The following is a 22,582-nucleotide window of genomic DNA, read 5'->3' on the forward strand; positions in this document are numbered from 1 at the left end:
GCAAGAGAGGAATACTGCTATGGAGCGTTTCCCAATGCATTCTTGAATTACCTTGGAAATCGTTCACCTAAGTACTGACTGGATCTGACTACATTTAACTTGTTTCATCTGATGAGACCAGGTTGTATGGCTGAAAGTTTGTGATAAGAAGCCAGTGTTAGAAACTGCGTATCTCAGAAAAGCAAAGCACAACCCTAAACCATTCATACGGAAATTATTCAGTATAAACAGGTAGTTTCTTCTTGAACTGCTCATATAATAGTCTGTACCCATGGATCATTAGGAAAACCACGTGCGTACACAGATTATTACCATATGAAACAATGAAGACGTCCTACATCCCCTCACAGGTTTGCCAGCATTGCTCAGGGGTTCGTTATTTGAGAGCATTGTCATTATCCTTTATCTTTATGCTGTGTAGTATTGTCCTCCATTGTGCAGTATTCATTATTACACACTTTGTCATGCACTGCCTCAGCAGATCTATGTAACACACACAGACTACACTAACTGATTTACAGATACCACAGACATACACTGCACTCACATCCATCAGAGTATTCCTCACCCTTACAAGGCAAAGAGCAGAGTTACACTAGTTTATACACTGGAAGATCACACTTTGTAAATATTGAATGATTTTAGAGGTGACATTATGACTTTGTTTTCCTTCTGTTTGTTCCTAAGAGGATGTAAGAAATAAAAATGCACTTGTGGGGGAAGGAATATAAACTAAACTATTCTATAGATTTCAGCAATTGTTCAAAAGCTTGAGAACAATAATACAGGTGGAGGAACAAGAGAGAACATCTTCGACTGAGATCATTAAAGTTTGCCACTTACTTATACAAGTATAACCAGAGAACTGCTCTTCAAACAGGGAACTGTCACTTCTCCTCTAAACATGAGTGAAGCTTTGTTCTTTTTTACCTTTGTATTTTTATTTGATTTCTCTGAGTGCAGGCAAAGGATTAGTTTGAAATAATGGTTTTTTTCCCTGCACTGTGAAATAAGTTTCCCATCTCTAACTTGCAAAATACAATGTATCAGACTCCATAACATTTAAACAGAGTTAACAGAGGCAGGCAACTGGAGTGGAAGTATTTTGGGCAGAGCAGTGTTCGAAAAGATGCTAGATATTATCTCTCTCAGTCCTCAAATACCACAGTAAATGAGCACATAAGTCAGACCTCATTTCTCCCTGGAACATTTTTTAAAACTGTCTTTCCGACAGATTTCTGGAGTTTCCCCTTAAGAAGGGAGTCTGGGATGAAGGCTACAAATGTAAGTTTATCTCTTCTTGGTAACTTATTTTGCTATTCCATAAATCATATGAAACGTGATTCTGAATTGCATGAACGCATGAAAATTAACCATGGGAAAACACATTGCAATCCAGAGGTGAAATCTACATTGGCAACACGTTCCTTTTTAAGCAGTTTGATGCTGCACGTAAACAAGCCCTCACAGTTTTATGCAAGGTGTGTAAGGGGAAATATTATCAACAAGCAGAAAAGCTGAACCTGGGGTGGGCAAAGCCAGGTCTGTGCAGCTCAGTTCCATCTATGCTGAGCTCATGTACCATCCCCACTCATGCTCAGCAGCCTGTCAGACCCTGCCTGAGTCAAGCTGTGTGGTACAGGATGTTACTGCTCCAATTTGTCAACACCAAACAGCTGGAGGTGGCTGATCCCACACAGTTCTGGAGCACACGGTGCAGGTGTCCAACCTGCTGCAAGCAAAATAACCAGACTAGACCAACTCATGGACATTGGAAGCACAACAGCAGGCACAGCACAGTTAGGAAGGGGCCGTGTCTTAAAGCAGCGTGGCCACGAATGTGTATCTTGGCCCTCCAAGAATGTGCATTCATGAGGCCTGGTAAAGCAGCTTCCCAGAATTCTCTTAATAGGAAACTGGAAAAAATAAATCCACCAGAAGACAGCAAAATATCTGATCTTTTGATTATGGATAAGTAAAAAGCTCCAAAACGGCCTTGTGCCTATAAAGACAATTATTGGAACCACGTCTTTTCCAGCCTGGATTGAAACATGCCTGATATTCATGTACAAAGATCATTGTTGTAATGGTAATTTCTTTGCCACTCTAGGAGCCTGAGTAGCAGACTCAGCTATGATTAAATCATTCAATTCACCTCTTTGTATCTTTTACCTGGCATGACATTGTTATTTACCTGAACAGTGGCTACAAACCCCCACAATTCAAATATTATACAGTGCAGCAGACTATTGCCAACCTGAGACAAGAGCACTAGTAAAGCACTCCTCCCTAAGCAAATAATGCTGTGAGCTTTTCAGTACTTTTCCTTAGGTGCTTAGCTTTCTTCAAAAATAACCATGAGGAGAGGCAGAAAAGATATTTGACAAAGTGGTTAGGTGGAGGCTTACATTTAAGATGGATTTTCATTCAGTAGCAGCAGGTAGAAGAGGCATGTTACAGAAAATAATATATTTTTTCTTTCCTCCTCTTTGTAAGAGAAGAAGAAAGTTTCAATCCAAATTAATTTGTATCAAAATTCCATTAAAATGAAGTAAAATTATTTATGTTCTTTGTGATCACTTTTGGTTTTTGGTCTGACATCAAACTGTAGTGTGCTTATATCCAAATGACTGCGTGGATAAAGGGCTTCAACTGCCCAAGAAGTAAGAAATAGAATTTGCACAAAGTTGCATGGAATTATTATTACATTCCTTCACATTTTGGAGTGCTCCAAAATAAACAACAACCCTTTAGGGCTTTGTTCCAAGTACTTCTGCAGAATTATTAAACTGTTCACACACCTGTGAATCCAGCAGGCATGGGTTGGTTAGAGCGTGGTGCCGGTAATGCCAAGGTTGTGGGTTTGATCCCTGTATGGGATGCTCACGTAAGAGTCCCTTCCAACTCAGAATATTCTGTGATTCTGTGATTCTGAGATTCTGACTTACTAACTGAAGCACGTGGAAGCTGTGTGAGATATCAAAACGGCCTACTCATAGGTAACAGAGTTGTACTATCACTGTCTCCAGAATCATAGTATCAAGCCCAGAGCAAGCTGCAAATCAACAGAAGATAAATCTAATTCTCAGTTGCCCTGACAATGCACCATAGACCACAGGACAACAGGAAAACAATGTGTTTGCAAAATACAAGTTACACAGACAAGTTGTGGGATATCCCACAAGGCATACACAGGCATTGGCAACATGACTACCTGTATGGAATTTGTCCTAGCAGCTCCTGAATGACTCCCTTACCGGGTGGGCAATGTGCCAGCAATATACAATTGTGATGGCAAAGCAAATGGAGGTCCATCTAAAAAGTGAAAACCACTGTCTGCTTCTGCTCCCGAATCTCATAACTAAGTGGGATGTAGGCTTAGTTTTTGTATGCAAAGAAAAACCGTCATCCTTGCCTGAATGCTTGGAGAACTTTCCAAAGTACAGAATTTCAAACAAGATTAAACCCCAGTAAATCCTCTTTTGCTGTGCAGTCTGTCCTTTCACTGAACACGTTTGAAATATGGGGAAGCTGATTTCCCGGAGTGCCATCCTTCATTGGCTCAAATTCTCACAGAGGTTTGTTTTCTCACCCAGCCCTGCATATTCCTCCCTCTAACGAGTGCAACTGTACTACGAAGCAGCCAACAAAATGACTGCCTTGTCACAGGATCCAGGCTCCTACAAACAGGAAACAGAAAAGAGACAGATATTGTTCAACCCCATCTCCCCAAATGGTGCAAAATTCCTGTCAATAAATTGACCTAATGTTCCTGAGGGTTTTGCAATTCTTGTTCTCCGTATTTTACAAAACGTTCTTTTCAATGAAGTTTGAGTAGATCTTCAAAAATTTAAATGAACTGGCCTGGAAAGGGCAAGCAATCAACTTTGAAGGCAAAAGAAATAACCAGTTTTCATTACAGAATTTATATATCATATAGAAATAGTATCCTAAATTTAACCTATATGGCACCCACTAATCAGCATGAGCCTCACCTGGAGTAACAAAATCTTGATGAAAGAAAAAAAGTACTGATGGCCTTTTTCTAAATTCTAGGAAGAGACAGAAATTATTTAGAAGAAAAACAGTGCAAGTGTTGTAAATATTGAAAATATTTCTTTAGTATGAAGCAGAAATTATTTTATAGATTTCCTGTTAGAAAGTCTGAAACCCACTTTCTTTTCCTGCAAAGAGAATTAAAATATTCTGGAAGTGTTTAACTATAATGCTCTAAAATATGTATTAGGTACAGAGATAAACTCTCCTAAGAAAATAGTAAGAAAAAAATCTATTCATGAAACTGTACATCATTTACCCTTCTGGTTTCTTCTGGAATAAAAATTAGTATTACAGCAATTAAAAGGATGAAAACCACAATTAATTAATTGGTTTGTAAGGGCAAAGGAATAAAATCCTAGATGTATTCCCATGGGATTTGCTGAGCCATTTTACACCGAGTCATCTGCCAAGAAGAGGTCACTTGAACTAATCCATGCTTACACCTTGGCATCTCCATTGAAACATGTCATCTCTCCACTGTAGAGGTATTACTCACTGCCTGTGACACTGAGTCTCAGAAACAGGCCAGACTTGATCTGAATGGAGGTGTGACTGATGTGCATTTCACAAGCCAACGAAATCCATACACTGGGTGTCTCAGGAGACTAACAGTCCAACTTCCTTTGGAGTGTTTTCCTCTTCTGTCTACCTTTCAAAGCATTCCTTCTCCTGATACAGTAACTGCAGTGTGGAAAAGGAATCATCAATAAAAATTCAACATCAAACAATTAACTTTGTGGGACAAAACCCAAAGGAAAGTTAAATGTATTTGCTTATGTTCATTTTCCTGAAAATCAGGGCTTAAACATTCACTACTAGTTGAAAATTCATCTTCTCTAACTGTGAAACCACAGCTTTCCTGGTCTCCCAGGCTTACCTCACACAAAGCCATCTCTTCATAAACTGGGAATCCTGAAATCTCACAGTGCCTGGCAGCAAACAAACAAATGAAACAACACATCACAGAATAAAAGCAGCCATAAAAAACCCCTCATGTATAAAAATTAGTTGTCAGATAGCTGACAACTCCATTCTGTCTTCCTGTAACTTGTAATATGCACAAAACAACCCCTTCACATTTATCACTATTTACCAATACTACTCTCTCAGGTCTCAAAGCTTGGACCAGCTACAATTGCCACCCACTCCATATTCATGGAATCCATCTCCTTCTCATGCCATCTGTTCTTTGTCCTGGATTAATCATGATATATAGGGCAATACAGTTGCTACCTGCTCTGAGCACTGCTCCCAGTATCACAGCAGAGGTTTCAGCAGAATCCCAGCTCTGAGGCTGTGTGTATCATCTCCAAATGCTTGGTGTGAACCACTGGAGCCCAGAGACAAGTTTTAGGACTAGTACTACTTCTGATGCTGTTATCACTCCTTATTCAATAGTGGAGGATAGTTTCTCTCATATTTCTTAGCACTACCATGCTCCAAAGCTACATTTGTTGCAAACAAATCTAGTTGGTAGTGGCCTCTGATGGATAACACATGATCACATTTTAAATTTGGACTTCAAAAGGATTCTAAGATTTACCTCTGAAAATCAGGCTTTGATTGGTCTGTTTGTAAATGTGATAATACATGCATTTTAGACTCTTGAAGAAACCTGACATGCTAGATATAGAAATTGTAATTTTCCTCTGTGAGTATGGCTCCATTACACACATGTTCAGATCCCATTTTTTAAGCAAAAGCCCTGTTTAAAAAATAATTTTACAGGTTTTAAGATGCCTGTAGTCATTTATTCAGAATTTTTTCTTTTTCTTTCAGTCAGATATTAATAGAACAGCAAAGAAAATTCTTCCTGTGGTTGAAAGAAATAATTTTTCTCTGTATCTGTCTTTGCTTACATGTGAGGGGGAAAAGGCTCTGATAACCTACAGCACAAGCAAGAAATGTGACAAAGGAAAACTTATCTTTTAAAATGCTCTCCCATTTTACTTCAGGTGAAACAGGCAGTTAATATGCTAGAGGCTGCTTTCTGTGTAGCCTGGAACAGCAAAGAGACACAGCATGCTAAATATCACATATAGAGCCTGAATCATAACACAGCAGTTTAGTTACTATTGGAAAATCTGTGACAACTTGAGACAGATGGACAAGAATAGAAGTTTTACCAGGTTTGAAGTTAAAAATTAAATACCAGTGAGACTATTGCTTACTATTCCCAACATTAAGAATGCCAAATAATTTTACAGAATCACAGAATTTGAAAAATTAGTGAGAGGGTAACACATGCAGCAAACCACACAAGACTTTACCCTTGCAAACAAAGTTGGTGAGCATTTTTGCTCACAGGAAAAGCATCTTAGTTTGAATTTGTATGATAAGTAAATATTCCCACTTCTCTGCTGGTTTGGAAGAGAGGTTAATAGAGGTGAAACATTCAACCAACATCTCTAACATACACATTTTTCTGCGCAGGAAATCATTATTATTCCTGCTTCATGATTTTATCATCCTGGATGTAAGATCTACAAAATGGAGAAAGGTTTAGAATTGTAAAAATTCCTTTTAGAGCAAAATAGAATTACATATTTATGTTTCTGGTCAGAAAGTAAGCAAGGGCAGTAATTTCATTGAATAAACAGAGACCAAGTCATCACCCCTCTCTTTATAGAGATCGTAGCTGGGATTTGCAGATCTCATCCACTGAGGCTTGGATCTTCAGACCTATCAAGGCTGGTAAGATTCAATCCAAGCAGTAGTAACATTTAAGTGGATTCTATTTTTGTTCAGCTTGAATTAACTGTCTGAAAGATTCATTACTTACATTGTTCAAGGCTCTGAACAAATCTGAATTAACTTTAGTGGTTCATTTTCATAGGACAGAGATAGTTTGTACACACGTACAAGGTGAATTTTACCAGTGACCTAGGTGGGTTTGATATGCACAAGACAAAGAAAACTCAAGGTACTTGAGCATGTTAGAACCTGATTTCCTTAATTCACATTAATACCAACTATATGGAGTATTGTAGTTTAAAAAATCTTTGATGTTAATAGTGTGAGTGATAAAATATGGGTCTAATCAAAATGACTCAGTATTGCACATTAAACCCTGCAGTACCCAATTACTCATTGCTGTTTCTGGTGAGAAATGTGATATTCAAGGGTATAACCTAACCTGCAGCCATAAATAACACATATATTAAAAAGAACAGACTGATGGCAGGGCTACTAAATGCTGTTCTTTAACTTTGCGATCCTAGCTTTGAATCCAGTGGCAGCAGTAGCAGTACAGTAGTTACATGGCATGATCAGGTCCATGGACCCAACAAAATCATAAAGTGGTTGTGCTTGTCAGAATGCAACATTAATAAGCTTGGGCTTGTTATGGAGATGATCTTTCTTTAAAAAACGGCTCACATGTTTTGAACTTGTCATTTTGATTTATCTAGGAGTCTCTTCTTGATTTGCCTTGAAAAACCTTACAAGGGACAGCAAGAGACTTTTTTGGGATGTCTTGTCACAGAAAAAGGCTTAATCTTACTGTCCACCCAGTTTGCTAAATAAGCAACCTGTCATGCTCGTATTAATTCAATCAGGCCAAAGCTGAAATTCATTTTGAAGCTCGTATATCAGCATTTTTGTCTTGAACCAATTGAGCTTTTTGTGTACGAACACAAAGCAGCCTGTCATAGACAGGAAAAACAATTTTTTAGAAAAAGAAGAAAAAAACCTCCTTGTCAAATACTTTGGGTTAGGATTTTTTTCCCCTTTCAGTTCAAACAAGTGTCTGTTTTGTGCTGCAGAGATTGGTACAACACTTCATCCATTTCAAACGAGAGGCTGCTTTATGAACTCATGGCAAATGGTTATTTTATACAGCAACTTGCAGATATGATCCTCTGACAAGCAGCGCTCATTAAAAGAGCATCAGCTGGCTCAAGCAGTAGTCTTGGTCGTTATTGAAGTAAGTCAGAGCCTTGGGGATTTTAACACCATTTGTTCAACAAACAGTCTCATTCTGCCCAGCTGAAAAAAAAATTTCCAATTTAGAAATAAATCTTTTGTAATGGGCTCAAGGAAATGTATGGTATGGGAGGATTGAGAAGTTATCTTTTATACAGGCATTCTGTTCACATCCAGGATGATTCTGCCTTGATAAACGAACAGTGACACTACTGGCAAACCTGGGATTTGAAGCAATGGTTCATTAATGCAACTGCACACTAAGTAATGTACTTGGGTGTCAGCATTTTGCTGGGTTTTCTTCCTCATTGTAATGCTCTTTTTCCTTCTGGATATGCTTAAAAAATATCCTGGCACTCCTGTCAATATATTAGTTTGAAAAATGTCACCATGGGCCTGTAACCGTGGTATATATGTAACTGTGCATTGACACATGCATTGGCTTGATGCATTCTGGTGATGTGAGTTCAGTCTCCTGTAGAGATCCAAATTATGATACGATTGCACTGAGCTTACAGACTTCTCTCATGCTGGGATGGAGATGGTGTGAGGAGCTAAATTCACAAAACAGAGCAACATGCTCCTACTGCATGGTTTGAATAGCTCTTTCAGCTGCACACAGTGAACATCTTGCTTTTCCTTAGAGGAGTTTGCAGATTAGATATGGCTGAACTGGGGGATGTGGGGTATTCAGTTCTTCCCCCTCACTAATACAATCCTTCTCCTTCTGAATGGAGCTTCCACCCTTCCTTCCTTCCCTCTTAGTTTTTTCAAATCGTATTCAACAGCTCCCACACCTACCTGTCAGGGACCAAATGTTTAATGCAATGGTTTGTATAGTCCATGGCTCTGCTCCAAGAGGTTGAGTGCTCAAAGGCCCTGGCAAGAATATTTTGATGTATCATTTAGAATTTAGGATCTATTTGAAAAAAAAACCAATCGGAATCGGTACTGTTGGTATGGCAAGGTGTTAGAGTGCAAAGAGAGTAAGGCAGGCTTTAATATCAAGGGGAATGACATACAAAAGGGACAGACATTAATTCCTTCCATCTGCTACCTATAGATGACAGAAGGTTGATCAAGCCATCTTTGTGTGATCAGAGGGGAAAAGCACATTTTCAGCACAATTATGTAGCACCAATTTTAACTATTATCATATTTGTCAGCAAGAATTGCTTGCTAGTCATTGGATGGCTTACATAAATTTATTTTGTGAAGAACTCAGAAAAGGTGTGTGTAATTGTTTTAAACATGTTTCATTCGTTTTTAATTCGTGGACTGATGTGACTAGTGTGGAATAAAGCAGCCTCATGCTTCCTGCCCCAGGAAATTCTTGGAAATTAGATATTTCACCTCAGTGGGATTCACATTCAATGTATTTTAAATTACAAGAATCGAGTCTTTTGCTTGCTTCTGTCCATCTGTGTTATAGTCTTGGATTTACTCCTATACACAGAATGTACAGATTGCTTCTTATCTACATAGCTTAGTGCAGCTTACACAGAAAAATCAGGAAGGAAATCTCAAAGGCAATTATGTTGGAATTAAACAGCTGCAAGGAATCGTCAAATGCATTCTGGCCAGACCCAGCAGGAGTGTTTGAAATAGTTTGAGTTTATGCGAAAACTCACCTCACATGGACTTTCTGAAGGAAGACATAAGTCTCTGGTCAGGACTCTGTGAAATTTTACAGAATTGCTCAGTTTTCCCCAGTCCTATAAAGACATTACTGACAGTCAGCAGACCTCTTCTTTGCTAGTGGCTACTGATTGTAATCCCTTTTCCCCCTGCCCCCACAGGTAGGGAATGTGAACAAATATACATTGCAGTTAATGGGATCATCCTAAATCCTTCAGAGGAAGCTATCCTACTCCATTAACCCACTAGGGACTGGCTGTAACAGAGGCAGAGTGCGGTTTAGCTCCAAACCTGTCTCAATTGTCACAGTTTCTTAGGATGCCCTGTACCAGCATATCTGTGTACACAGACAGGGCTGACTGCACTGAGCCAACAAGGATGACCTACTGTTCAAGCTGGAAAGCACATCAAGGAGCAGTCCTGACTGATTCCACCACCAGGCTAACATCATGCTGTATATTTGATGTATCTTTCCAGCTTGCCCAGGGGAATCTCCATTCTTATAATTTTGGCTTTTGATGTGCAGCACCTAAGGAACAAAAATACTTAGCAAGTTGCAAACATTAAGGGTGCACTTGAAAGCTTCTTCTTCCAAGCCCACATATCTGATATTGAAGGTGCCCGTTGGCACATTCCAAGCAAGAGCAATTTTAAAAGCTGAACTAAACATACTATTATTGATCTGATTTTGTCTGCTGTGCGAGGTGCAGCCCTTCCCCGCGGTACCTATGCAGTTCCACAGCTGACGGCCACTCAGAGCACAAGTTGATTGATTTCCTATTTGTATCCAACAGCACTTTAGTGGCATTAAATATTATTTAATGGCACTGATTAAATTTTAATGAAATTACAAAAAAATCTCACAACCAAAAATAACTGCAACCACGACTCCTTAACTGTAGCACTGTTCCAGCTCTGAAACAAGCACACTGTCTGGTTGCATTGGAGGGTCACATCTTGATTAAGCAGAGTGTCAAGAGTATTGATAGCATGTTTTCAGTATTCTGGGGAGCAGCCATCAACAAAACCCTAACAGAGTACAATGGCTTCTACTCTCTCTTTATTAATCATGAAAATATATTTACCATTGGAGCAGAAGTGCACTGTATGGATGCATCAGTCCTCTTTGCCCACATCCACATTGCAATCCCCTTTCATTTCACAGGAACTATGTTTAAAATGGAAGTCAGTTCACATGAATCTTCCTGTTGCAAACAATTATTGTTACTAGAAATCTTCAAGAAAAATCAAAACAAAACTCATAGGCAAATAAAAATGACAAGTTCAAAACAACAGCACATTAAAGCTTACAGAAAGAAAAAAATCTTTTTGCTTTACCAACTCCAACTTCATTAAAAAAAAGATTCTGACAAGCACAGTCCTGTTACATACAGGGATGCCAGAATCCACATTCCTGATTGTTTTATATGAGTGGTGTCAGGAAACTGCCCTTTCAATAGTACTAAATGGGAAACATATCAAATGTATTTACTTTAAAAATCAAATGCAGGTGAGCAGGACCCTAATTTAATTTCTTCTTTTATGGTAAAATTTCTCTCTCCTTTCTGGGCTGCAGCTGTCTGTTTGCAGATTGTTTGACTTGTCCAGAGAATGCAGAACGTGGACAGAATCTCAAATTGTCAGGGCAGAGCAGAAGGGAGAAATCTTCTGCTATAGATCAGCAGTATGTGGTGTGGGGTCAGATAAGCAAGTTTGCCTGTTCACAAAAACCACGCAAATGAAAATATTTCCCCTCACAATATGGAGAAAATCTTTCTGGAAAGAATTCACTGCAGCTGTTCACTGCCTGATCTCTGAGTTACTTGTTTTACCAATCCCAAGAGGTGCAAATTGTCTCCTGGGATATGTCAAACTGCCCATGTCCTGCTAGGGCATGCAGCTCCCCATGGGAGATAGTCAGCATCTCATGTGATTTGGCCCTTTTACACACAGAGGCAAAAGAAGAGAAAGGAGAAAACTAACATGCCTGCATGGTTCATGTCCATGAAATTGAGAATGCTCCTGAATACACACAGCAGAGGGGAGCATTGAGGTGGGGCTCCTGCCCAGACTGGGAAAATGTTCTATTTCCTATGTCAATCCTATGGCAAATATTTGCAAGGACTAAGAAAGCACACTTAATTGGCTACTCTTTTTGCGAGCAGAAGCCACAGAAGATGTTTATCTTCAAATCTGATTTCATACCTTAGCTGTCACTGTGGAAATTAAACATTCTGCAAGTCACTTTTGCTGTCAAATATGGAGACAGTTGGCAAATGAGGCCATAAAGCTAGAGATTAATTACTGGTTGCATGAATTGTTGCTGTTTTCCTCTGTCAATTACGTCACAGTTAATCACAGAGTGAACTCCTGAGAGTTTTGTATCACTCCTCCCTGCATTTTTCACAAATAAAAAGTAAACAAATGTAACCAGAGGCCAGGCTAAACTGTCTCTATCCATGGGCAGGAAAAAGTTCTGAGAACTGCAGCATCTCTCTCCCTCAAGACTAATTTAAAAGTTCTAATTTCATAAGATAATATAAAACTAGCAGATCAAGAGGTCACAATTTATGTCATGAATTTAAACAATATTTAGGCACATATTTACTCCTGGTAAAGTATTTTCTGGTTACTATATTTAGTCACTTCTTGCTCTTTACTAGCTGCTTACATTAGGCTACATAAGATTTGTCATAACTGGTTGGGAGCAAAGAGTGAAATAAAAGAGAAGAATAGAAGGAATGTACATAATGTAGGTCAGTCTCCTTCGTCATAATTACTGAGCTAAATATTTCTCCCTATGAGGCCACTGTGGACTGAGTTTTCCCTAGAAGGACTAGCTATAATAGATAAAAGCTAAATTTCATAGAAAGGTAGAAATACAATTTACTATTAAAGAAGGCAATATACCTGCCTATGTTGGGCAGCCAGCAGCCTATCAGTACTCCTCTAGTACTTTAGAAAAGACAAGCATCCCAGCTGCCTCCACAGGTTGTTTTTTTAGAAAATGTGTTATTACAGCTGAATTCATTAAATAAGCCTAGATATCAGCATTAGCCCATATTCACACAGAATTTCCCACAGGAGACAAGGTGAAAAGAAGATTGTAAGGATGTCATTAAGGCATGTAGATAGGTGAGGGAATGAAATCTTCCTAAATACTGATGTAGGACACCACAAAAGCACAGTTTGAGTTGTTTTCCTTGGATTGCAGGGAGAGTCAAATCCAATTCCCATATGAGTTAAGGAGTCTTCTTCCACCAATTTCAACATGTAGGACTAAAACCACCATAAGCAGGAACAGGACATTATTCACACCTGCATCAGTTCATTCCTCCCTACAGGTAGGTATGGCCACACTGTAATTAGCATAATGTCTGTGAATATTCATAAAAGGACTCTGCAAGAACAAGAATTATTCTCACTTCTACCTTACAGGACCATAAATACCTTTACCAATTTTCTTCCTTTCATTTGACACTAAGAAATAGAAAGTTAAAAACCCTGCTCTGGATCAAATTACAACTCTTGCTGACAAAACCAAAAAAAGACCTCAGTAGTTTTTATTTCAAATACAGGAAAGAAGCCCTATGGATGACAATTCACAAAAATTATTAAGACTGAGCATTAACTAAGGAAAAAACACGAACAATTGCATCTAACTACTTGACCAAAATTATCTTTGAATGGGGAAGTTGGTTGTAATTTGCACTTAGCACTGCTCAGTGATACAGCATGGGTAGAAGAGAAGAGTCTCCACACAGTTCTGTGTCAAAACGAGCCATTTGTATAATGTGAATCATTTGAGTTGACTAAGATAACAGCATCTGAGTCTTACACTGGAAGATTTGCAATGTGTGAGATAAACAAGACACGCTGCTCAGATAAAGGAATAAAACTTAGCAATTATTGAGGGGTTACCACTTGAGTTTGCTAGACATAAAACTGATTAATGGCATCACCATCTATCTTTTCTGCATCACAGAGGTTGGCTGGTGTGAGATGTTTGTTGTTTCTTGCCAACTGATCCAGGAATACTGTATTTCCAAACAGTTGTGGGAACAGAGGCCAGCAAATATATTTGCCTTCACCTGGAAGGTGAGTGTACTCAAATATGTAAAATATGTCAGGATATTACAGTTATTATACCAGTTCTGCTGAGCAAAAAAGGAGGTTAAAGAGGAGACTTTGTTTGTGTAAATATACAGAAGAAAGAGGCTCAAAAAGTAACACAATTATCAGTGACATTTTGACACAGATTCACCATATACAGATACACAACCCCTATGTGCTTTGCTACTTAAGTTTCATTTCAGCTCTGTACCACAAGCTCCCCTGCCCTGTGTGGGACTGGCACCTGTTTCCACTGAAGGGAACTGTGGCCTTACATGAACCTCCTTTTCACATCTACATTCTTTATGTGATTACAATTAGATCTAAACCTTCCTACAGCTGTTGCAGAGATTCAAACCTTAGCATAGATATTCAAAATTTTATACAGAATCTTTTGTTAAAGTCTGTAATTTCTGCCTCCACAGAGATGGATAACATCAATTTATAGATACATACAACTTAAAGAACATAATTAATTTAATTCTTCACTAGAGTAACGAATAACTAAACAAATTATGGATAATAATGTGTTTGTCAGAATAAAGAGGCTGTGAGGGATATCGTGACATCCAGCCACTCCTGTGAACTGCATTTCTCCAATCTGGTGTGGCACAAACTACATGTCATTCAGGCTACAGCCAAATGAAGACTGGAGTATTGCCGTGCACACTGTTAAGACTGTAAAAATAATTAGTGGCTTATTAACCTAAAAAGGATTATCTTGAACCAATAAGATTCTGCTAGTTGGACTGGAGCTGTTTGATTACCTACTATTTCTGTTTGGAGGGAATTGGGGACTACTGCTATTCACTCTATCACTCATTATGAGAAAATTACTACTTCCAATCAAGCCATTATGGTTACATGGTTTTACCTTTCCTATTTACTGATAGTATGAATTAATACAATAGAGACTTTTTTTTTTGGTCTTATTTTAACAATTGGTCAGCTTTCAGGTTTGGCCATAGGGCTGTTAAAATTAACTGCAATATGACAATAGATGTCAAGAAACATCCTGACACGACCAAAAGAAAACCACAATAATATCAGGTAAGAAGGATGAATTATTGCAGTGGTAAATTAATATCTGAATCTGAAAGCAATACTTAGCTGGTTACATTCCTGACAGGCTTATGCTTGACAAATCTTCAGTCCATGGTGGAGAGCAGTACACTGATTGTTTCCAATTCATGTCGAATTCTGGACTAGATCCATACAAATATTTGAAAACTGTGTCTGAAATAAGCTGATTGGTTCAGCATCTAATTTTCATATAACAAAAATGAAGAGTGGAAAAAAAAAAAAAAAAAGCCAAACAACATAGAAGTGAGAATTTCATGGGATTGCAAGTTTACTCAGCCATCACAGGATGCCTGAAAGGCCAAGCACCTAGATTTCCTTGGTACAGATTAATTAGCTAGCTGTGACTCCCAGATCTCTATTTTAAATAACGACTTGCATAAATCTCTGAAGACAAGAAGACTGCTACATTACACACAACCATGGCTGCAAGCTATTACTATCACTGGAGATTCAAGTTTGCAGGAAATGGATGCAATGTTTTTTCCATGAAGAGTAAGAAAATTAACCCTGACACCTATATAATTCCACTTGGGCTCACCTCGATTTCCAATAAAACACTACAACAAATTGCATCCTCATACTTCTTATACAACCACAGAGTTGGTAATATAAAAAATCTGGCAGGGTGCCTGTGTTTTAGCTAGAATTAATACTTGTGAAAAGGGAAACGTTTGGGAAACATTGCAGTAAGCAGTGGCTGGTGCATTTGTTCCAAGACTGCATTACAAACATTCATACACGGACACTTTTACCTTCAATGAAGGCAAGCAGAACTGTTTTGCCATTTTTTGGATTGTTTTTATATGTTTGTGCTTATTACCATAGGGCTCACAACTCTCTCTCATTCTGAGCAGATGCACTGAAGTAGGTTTAACTACCTGCAGGTTTCAGATAAGAGTTGTTCCTTTTTCCAACTCAGGTTCTGAATTCTCGCAATTCATGCAGAATTTCTGTCTGCAGTCATGGTAAAGACAAAGAGCAGGATGAAAGGAAGAGCTGCCTGCAGAGTGATCCTTGATAACTGCATACCCCAGGATACTGTCATCAGCTGGCAGGATGCAGGTGTCATTCATAAATGTGATTTTTAACAGAATGATAGTCAACAGAATTGCCATAACATTACAGTGAGAAGAGAGAGGAGACATGAAACACTCCAAAGTTGATCTGTGCTGCAATATTAAGTGAATTACCAACATTTTGCAGTAGGTTTATCTCAAGGAATACAAAAATAACACAGCTTTGAAACATCCCAGTAGTTATTTAACAGGCGCAAAAGATCAACAGATAATTACAGGGTATTTTGTTAATTACAGTGGATACAATTTATGGTGTATTTTAATTACCACAGAGAACCTAGCATGAAGGATGAACACTTAAAAGTCAAGACAAATATATTAACACATCGCCTATAAAAATACGCCTATTAGGTAACATGTACTTCACTGATCTTTGCAAGAAACTGCGAAGCTACATAAGAACAGCTCTTTCCTGTTTGTTATGTAAAGGGCCAGTGAGTTACAGAACCAGCTCTCACTATTTGCCAGATTCAGTAGGACAAGTTTTGTTCCCCATCATAAGCATATGCCTTTAAGAAGTCCAAAGGAAAGAAAACACCCAGTGCTTCAGTTTAAATAGGTGACATCAAATGCTATTTTCTTAGCATTATTTCAGCCTTATGCTAATGAATTTCAGCACTGCTGTAGGTGAGTCTCTCCTCAATTATGCAAACTTTGGTCTTCAGTATAGAGGTCATTATGTGACACACAGAATTTGTATAGTAATGAGGTTATTCACATTCTGTTACAGTACATAAGAATTGAAAACCAAAAGTGAAATTAGCTTTCTTCCTCGTCTTTTTTGGCTTCATAGATTTAGGCTAATAACACAGTGGTACGGTATGACTGGGGTACGAGTATTTTAGAACACAGCATCGAACCAATATCACAAAGCAAACACCATAGTGGGGAGCATGGCATTAACGCCCCGCTCCTGAGCTCTGGGAAATGAATTTCATATGTAATACAGCGTGATGTTTACCAATTCATTACAATGACCTCGCTTGCTGCTTCCCCCGAAAACAGCAAAAATGGAAATGTCACACATATTTGCATTCAGGAGGTTACTGTGTATCACTGCACACTTCTCATGCTGTCTAAACACAAGTCTGTTTTCTGCTGTCAGTCCAATGGGTTGCCTGTGACCCCGCAGAACTGCCTTTGGGGGCACCAGGGGACCCTGGGCCCTGGTAGCTTGTGGCATGAAAGAGATGAGGCACTTTGCTTCCAAAAGAGAGAAACTACAGTCAGGACAACCCATATCCCACGGGATCTTCTGGAAATTTTTGGAATAGGCTGGAAGTGTCACTACAAGCAAGGGGATGTGGCAGAGGATGGCTGGTGTGAGAAGCTGGAACTAGCTTGTGCATTGGAAAGGGATTTGAACTGATGAGAGAAGGATTTCAGACTGGGAAGCTGCCTTAGTTCAAGGTGGTGCAGAATACATCTTCAAGGATGTATTAGGTACATACAGGGATAAGGACATCCACACACAGCTATCCCAGCGCAAACTTCCTCTTTAAGCTCTCTATGTTGTTGGATCTTTTCATACTAAAAAATAACTTTACGAAATCTGTGCATAACATATGGTCCCAATGTCTTTAAAACAGATCTTATGCTAGCTACAAGAGTGGCTAGATCAAGACAGAAAAAAGGGTTTGGGGTTTTTTCTCCCCTTAAATGCTCATTAGGAATCTGATGAAATCTACAAAGCCAAGCAAAGCAAATTACTTCTGAGTGACATTCCAGTCTTGACAAGGCAAACTGCCCAGCACCCTAACTTTGTGGAATATCAAGAGTGATGTAGAACACTTAGTTCCCAGCAGAAAGAGAAGAGCTGTGGCCAGGGCAGCTCATATCCCACAGGGTGTCTTTCTCGTAGTGATGAGGATGAGCTGGAACAAAAAAAAGAGGGCCAGAATGTGTTTTCCCTTTTATGGCAATTATCGATGGTTCAAAATTCAATCTCATTTCAAATTAATAATTTCCAAAGTAGAACTATAAAAGCTGTGTCACTGGCCATTTCTTAATCCTTAAGTTTCAATTTAAAGATGGGGTTTGAATTTTGATTTATTATTTTTTCAGTAAAATGGCAGTAATCTCTGTTATGCACTATTTTGAGTTTAATGCAAATATGACCTATAAGAATCATGCTATATTCAGAAAACTGACATGGCTGATTAATACTCAGTGTTCTTCTGCTTTTCTGAATTAAGGATACACCTGTGTAGAACAAAGCAGTGCAATACAAAATATATTTAACTTTAGCTAGAGGAGTGAAGCGCAAACAAGTTCCATGTCTCCTGTCTACATAGTAATAAAACAATTCAAGAAATGTCTATCCAAATAGCCTGACCTTCTAAAGTAATAACTACCCAGCAGCTACCAGTGAAGTTGCTGTACCTCAGAATTAATTTAAACTAAAGCTATTTATTAAGTGGAAGATTTTCACAAGGAAAACATGTAGACATGGGAACAGAAATTCCAGATGCACCTTGGGAAATCTAATCACTGTCAGACCCTGGAGTGAACATCTAACTTTTGGTACCTAAGCGTGTAAATCTTAGTTTTATTTTCACTGTGTTTTACACACAATGGCTGACAAACGAAAAGTAATTATGAATTTGTGGTGACACTTACTAACTCTTCTGGGCTATGCTAAAGTCAGAACTTCTAACCTGGCATTTACTCTCTTGCCTGTCTTTTGCTCTTGCAGCAGATCTGTGGCCTTGCCAGTATGTGCAAAAACCAGCATGACATAATCCTATTATGAAAAGTGTTCTTTAAAAGTTAGTTCTTCCAAAACAGTATCTTTTGTGACTTTCTGGGAGGCGCAAGTGGAAGGATCCCATCATGTCTTAATGCACCTTCCAGAATTTCTCAGCTTTTGGGAGATAATAGCTGTTCTCTGATTCCTTTGTGTGAAACGCCAACATATTTATATTGCGATCCAGGGTCTGAGGTTGAAGCATTATTACAAAAGCAGCGAAGCAGGCAACAAGTTCTAAATGCAATTTTCTGTGAGACAGAAGTACATTCTGTTCCACGTTTATATTCAAAGATCTTTACATGCTGAATGCAATACCATTATCACATCTATTTGAAATCTTTTTCTGCTACGGCACAAAAGAAATCATTCTTAATCACACAGTCTGGCAAGTCATTAGGAGACCAAAGTTTCCCCACGAGCTGAAAGGGCTGCATCAGGAGAGATGGGGAGGTGAAAGACAGCTATTGTTCAGCTGCAGGACAAATCCTGTACTCTACACCCTGCAGACTGGCAGTATCCAGCACTGGGCTGCTCTGCTCACTGGGTCAGCTCAATACACCTTCAGCCTGGAAGAATTACTCCGGATCCAGAAAAAGGAACTTCCTGTTAAGACTGTGGCAATTGTTTAGCATCTTGCTAATGGTGCTGAATGTGCCACTAGTGAGCATTTGAGATGTGGAGCAACAGCATGTTGATGAGGTTACAAAATTAGTTGGCTCACTTAAATGTATTCTTTACCTTTACTTGGCCCGGGCAGCTAATAGGAGGACTCTACCTGTTGTATTTGCAAGAAAGCCTCAGCTTCCATTAGGAAACAATGTCTGAGATTTGCAAGCTTGTTTACCCAAATGCAGACGCAGCTGAAATTTGGGAATGAGAGAATTGTTGTAATTGCATTCAACACTGAGGGTGGGTTGTCCAGGGAAGTCTCTGCCTGTGCTCTTTCTTCCAGGGAAACATCAGTGAGATTCTCATTGCTCTCATCCCTCAGAGTTTTTGTGCAGGACTTGGAGAAGGGAGAAGGCCTCTGTTCAGCACAGGGAAGCAAACATAGCTTCACTGGGACAAGATCCTGGTATAATCATGCTGTGCTGTAAAAAGTAACTTGGATCAATGTGGCTTTCTGTACTGTCAGATACCAGCAGTACTGCAATGCACCATTTTCTCTGCGTGATCCAGTGCACGCCAGATGCTATTTCAAGACTACCAAAGGTAGAACTAAAGCTGATGGGCCATACTGGTATTGTGGAGGGAAGTGAAACAGTGGGGACAGAGCGGTCCCATGAGTGACTTTAGAGCTTTTGGATGTAGATCCTTTCCCTGAATCCATGAGACTGGGAGGTGCAAAACTCATCTATTCAGAAATTAAGGTACCTTCCTCATCACAGAACTGAGTTATACATTATCTGTTCAGTGATTTCTTGGCTGCCCTCCATCTAAGACACTCCCCATTCCCTTCCTGTACCTAGAGCTAAAGTTTCAGCCTTAAGTTGTCCTTAGTATTTTTAATTACAGGCTTTGGGTTAAGTAGCTCCTGAACCTAAAAAATTCTTAGCTCAAACTATATTCCAAATTTTCCTAACCATTCACTTTTTCATTCAAATACACATAAACATATATTTGTGTATGTAATCTGAAGCACTTCTTCTGTAAATTACTGTGATGATATTTCCAGTATCTTCACTACAATTAAAGAAACTTTAAAGTTATTCCATCGTATGAGAAGTGAAAGAATCTAGACATGAGACTCAAACATGAATCCTCTTTTTTTCAAGACCATGCTTGTGGGGCAGTTTCACTATGTGATTATAAGACTGCAACCCTGAAACCTCTGAGATGAACTCTTTGCCATCAATTCTGAATTCTACCCCACTGGTGGCATTAACATGCAAAAAATCTGCTGGAACATGCAATTTTTATCACAACTATTAATGAAATGCAACATCATAAACAATAAAGCCTAATTAGTAACTAGAGTGTCTATGGCAATTAAATAAGAAGGAAGTGTTCTGGAACACAGCAGGATACTTGGGAGTCATTTACATTGCAAATGGATTTCAAAGTTGCTATTGATGGAAGTTTGGGGGAAGTTAAGATTTTTAGAAAATGAGACATTGACTCTATGAGAGTCAAATACGTACCTTGGTTTAACATGAACTTGGGAACTGGAACTGCAGGTGGAATTAATAGGAGCAGCCAATAATATGAAGTGCAATGAAGAAGTATTAAAAAAAAGGTTAAGAAAATCTAGTGCAATCTAATGCAATGACACGACTCATTAGTGTCAGGCCAAAAGAAAACTTAAAATGAAAGAATACATGTTCAGTTATACAGTAAGGAAAAATTGTTAATGTATTTCATGCCTGATTATTTAAAACTGAACATGGCTGCTTACTATACTACACAGTCATAAGTCGACCTGGAACACTTGTAACCTTTTCAGATACAGAGAAAAGGTCCTATTTCAGGACAGTTTGCAAATAACTTAAATGGACAAGTGGTGGAACACTGTCCACTTGTTTCAACTCACAGTTCATTCCACCTGAATTATTTAACCTACAACAGCAAAGCTGGATAATTGTCGGAAGAAGGCTGGGCAAGAAGAAAAATAAAGAGGAAAAGAGCCAGGCAATCTGAGATCTGAGGCCAAGATTTCTCCTCTGCAATAGGAAGGTAAAGCATGTGTGCTCTCTCTTTCTCAGAAAGAGTCAGTGAAAGCTACATGGGGAAAGAATTATGGCTGATTCGCTAGGCAAGTGAGGTTTCAGTTTTGCACAGGCAGCTCTGAAAGCAAGCAAATCCTCCTGGGTTTGCAAAAGGACAGGTCACCTCCAAACCAGACTTGTCCTCAAGCACCTCACCACTGTCTGCACCACGACTCTCTGTGTTGCCCCTGGGAATGTGCACTCAAGCGTGCTGAAACATCGCTGGTCTTGGTACAGCGGCTGTGACTGTGCAAACTGCACCTGAGAGCCTCTCAAAGGCCATCCAGCTTTTCAGCTGTCCATGAGGATATATTTAGGAAGAGGCAATTTGGGGTTCTTTATCTGCAGGGTACAGGAATTTGAATTGTTCCCACTGACGGCAGCCATAATATGCCCAGTCAAAGATTCATTTTTATGATAGAAAGAACGGAAAAATAATGGCTTTAGATTCCTTCATTTCACAGGTTTCCATGAACTTGAAGTGCTTTAGTTTTCAGACCTATCTAAATCTGAAAACACTGTCTACCATCTCTAATTGGCCTGAAGGACCCCTTCAAGGCTTTTTTCTATCCCTGTTTTTTTCCTGTCTCCTCCACTATCCCATGTCCAGCATATCAATCTTAGTGAAATTTAAAAAACAAAATTCTAGGCTTTGGTGCTGTAATAGAATTTCAGCTGGTTTCATAAAAATCCTTGGCATTATCTACTCTCTCCTTAAGGGAAGAGGTGAGTAAACAGAGCAAAAGGTATTTGTCAATAGCTTCATAAATAAAATCCCTTGACACTTCTGGTCCTCTCTCATCCCTCTTTGTTTGCATATTTACAAACATCCCAGCATCAAAAGAAAGGATTTTCAAAAGCATTCAGGAGATTGTTTACTTTGCTGTTAGTGCAACAGGAGGTAAAAGCATCCCTTACCTAATGGGAGCCCTGTCAGCCTTTGCTGATAGTAAAACCCATCTCCAAGGTTTTTCTTCCCAGAATGTGTGTGGAATAAGCACCATAAGAAGCTAATATCTTAGCCATAGGGATGTCTGCTCTACAGGACAGCTTCTCCCTGGAATATCTGCTACTCTCCAGTGAACCACAGAGAGGGTCATTACCACTACACAGCCTTGACAGGTGACAAACTTCTCTTTCTTTTGCTCTTCTGTAGTATAAGGAGACACTGACGGTACCTTTCTTCTGTTCTGAGGTACAGTGGGCACAGTGAATAGCCACACGTACTTCTGAGA

The 22,582-nt window shown here is 39.0% G+C and overlaps 1 protein-coding gene across 3 annotated transcripts in view; it reads right to left on the minus strand.

Annotated features, from left to right (window-relative positions):
• The window catches only part of ST6GALNAC3 (ST6 N-acetylgalactosaminide alpha-2,6-sialyltransferase 3), a 214,874-nt gene that overhangs the window by 18,469 nt on the left and 173,823 nt on the right, over positions 1-22,582 (minus strand). Inside the window, exon 4 of one of the 3 annotated variants that reach the window (XM_032118361.1) lies at positions 5,865-6,058. The exons of the other annotated variants lie outside the window; for them this stretch is intronic. Within the exon in view, the coding sequence (XP_031974252.1) occupies positions 6,028-6,058 (31 nt within the window). The 3' untranslated portion in view covers positions 5,865-6,027. Of the gene's footprint in view, positions 1-5,864; positions 6,059-22,582 lie in introns of those variants that run through there. 3 annotated transcript variants of the gene reach the window in all.

This window comes from Corvus moneduloides, chromosome 9 (genome assembly GCF_009650955.1).
Source record: "Corvus moneduloides isolate bCorMon1 chromosome 9, bCorMon1.pri, whole genome shotgun sequence".
Classification (NCBI taxonomy): domain Eukaryota; kingdom Metazoa; phylum Chordata; class Aves; order Passeriformes; family Corvidae; genus Corvus; species Corvus moneduloides.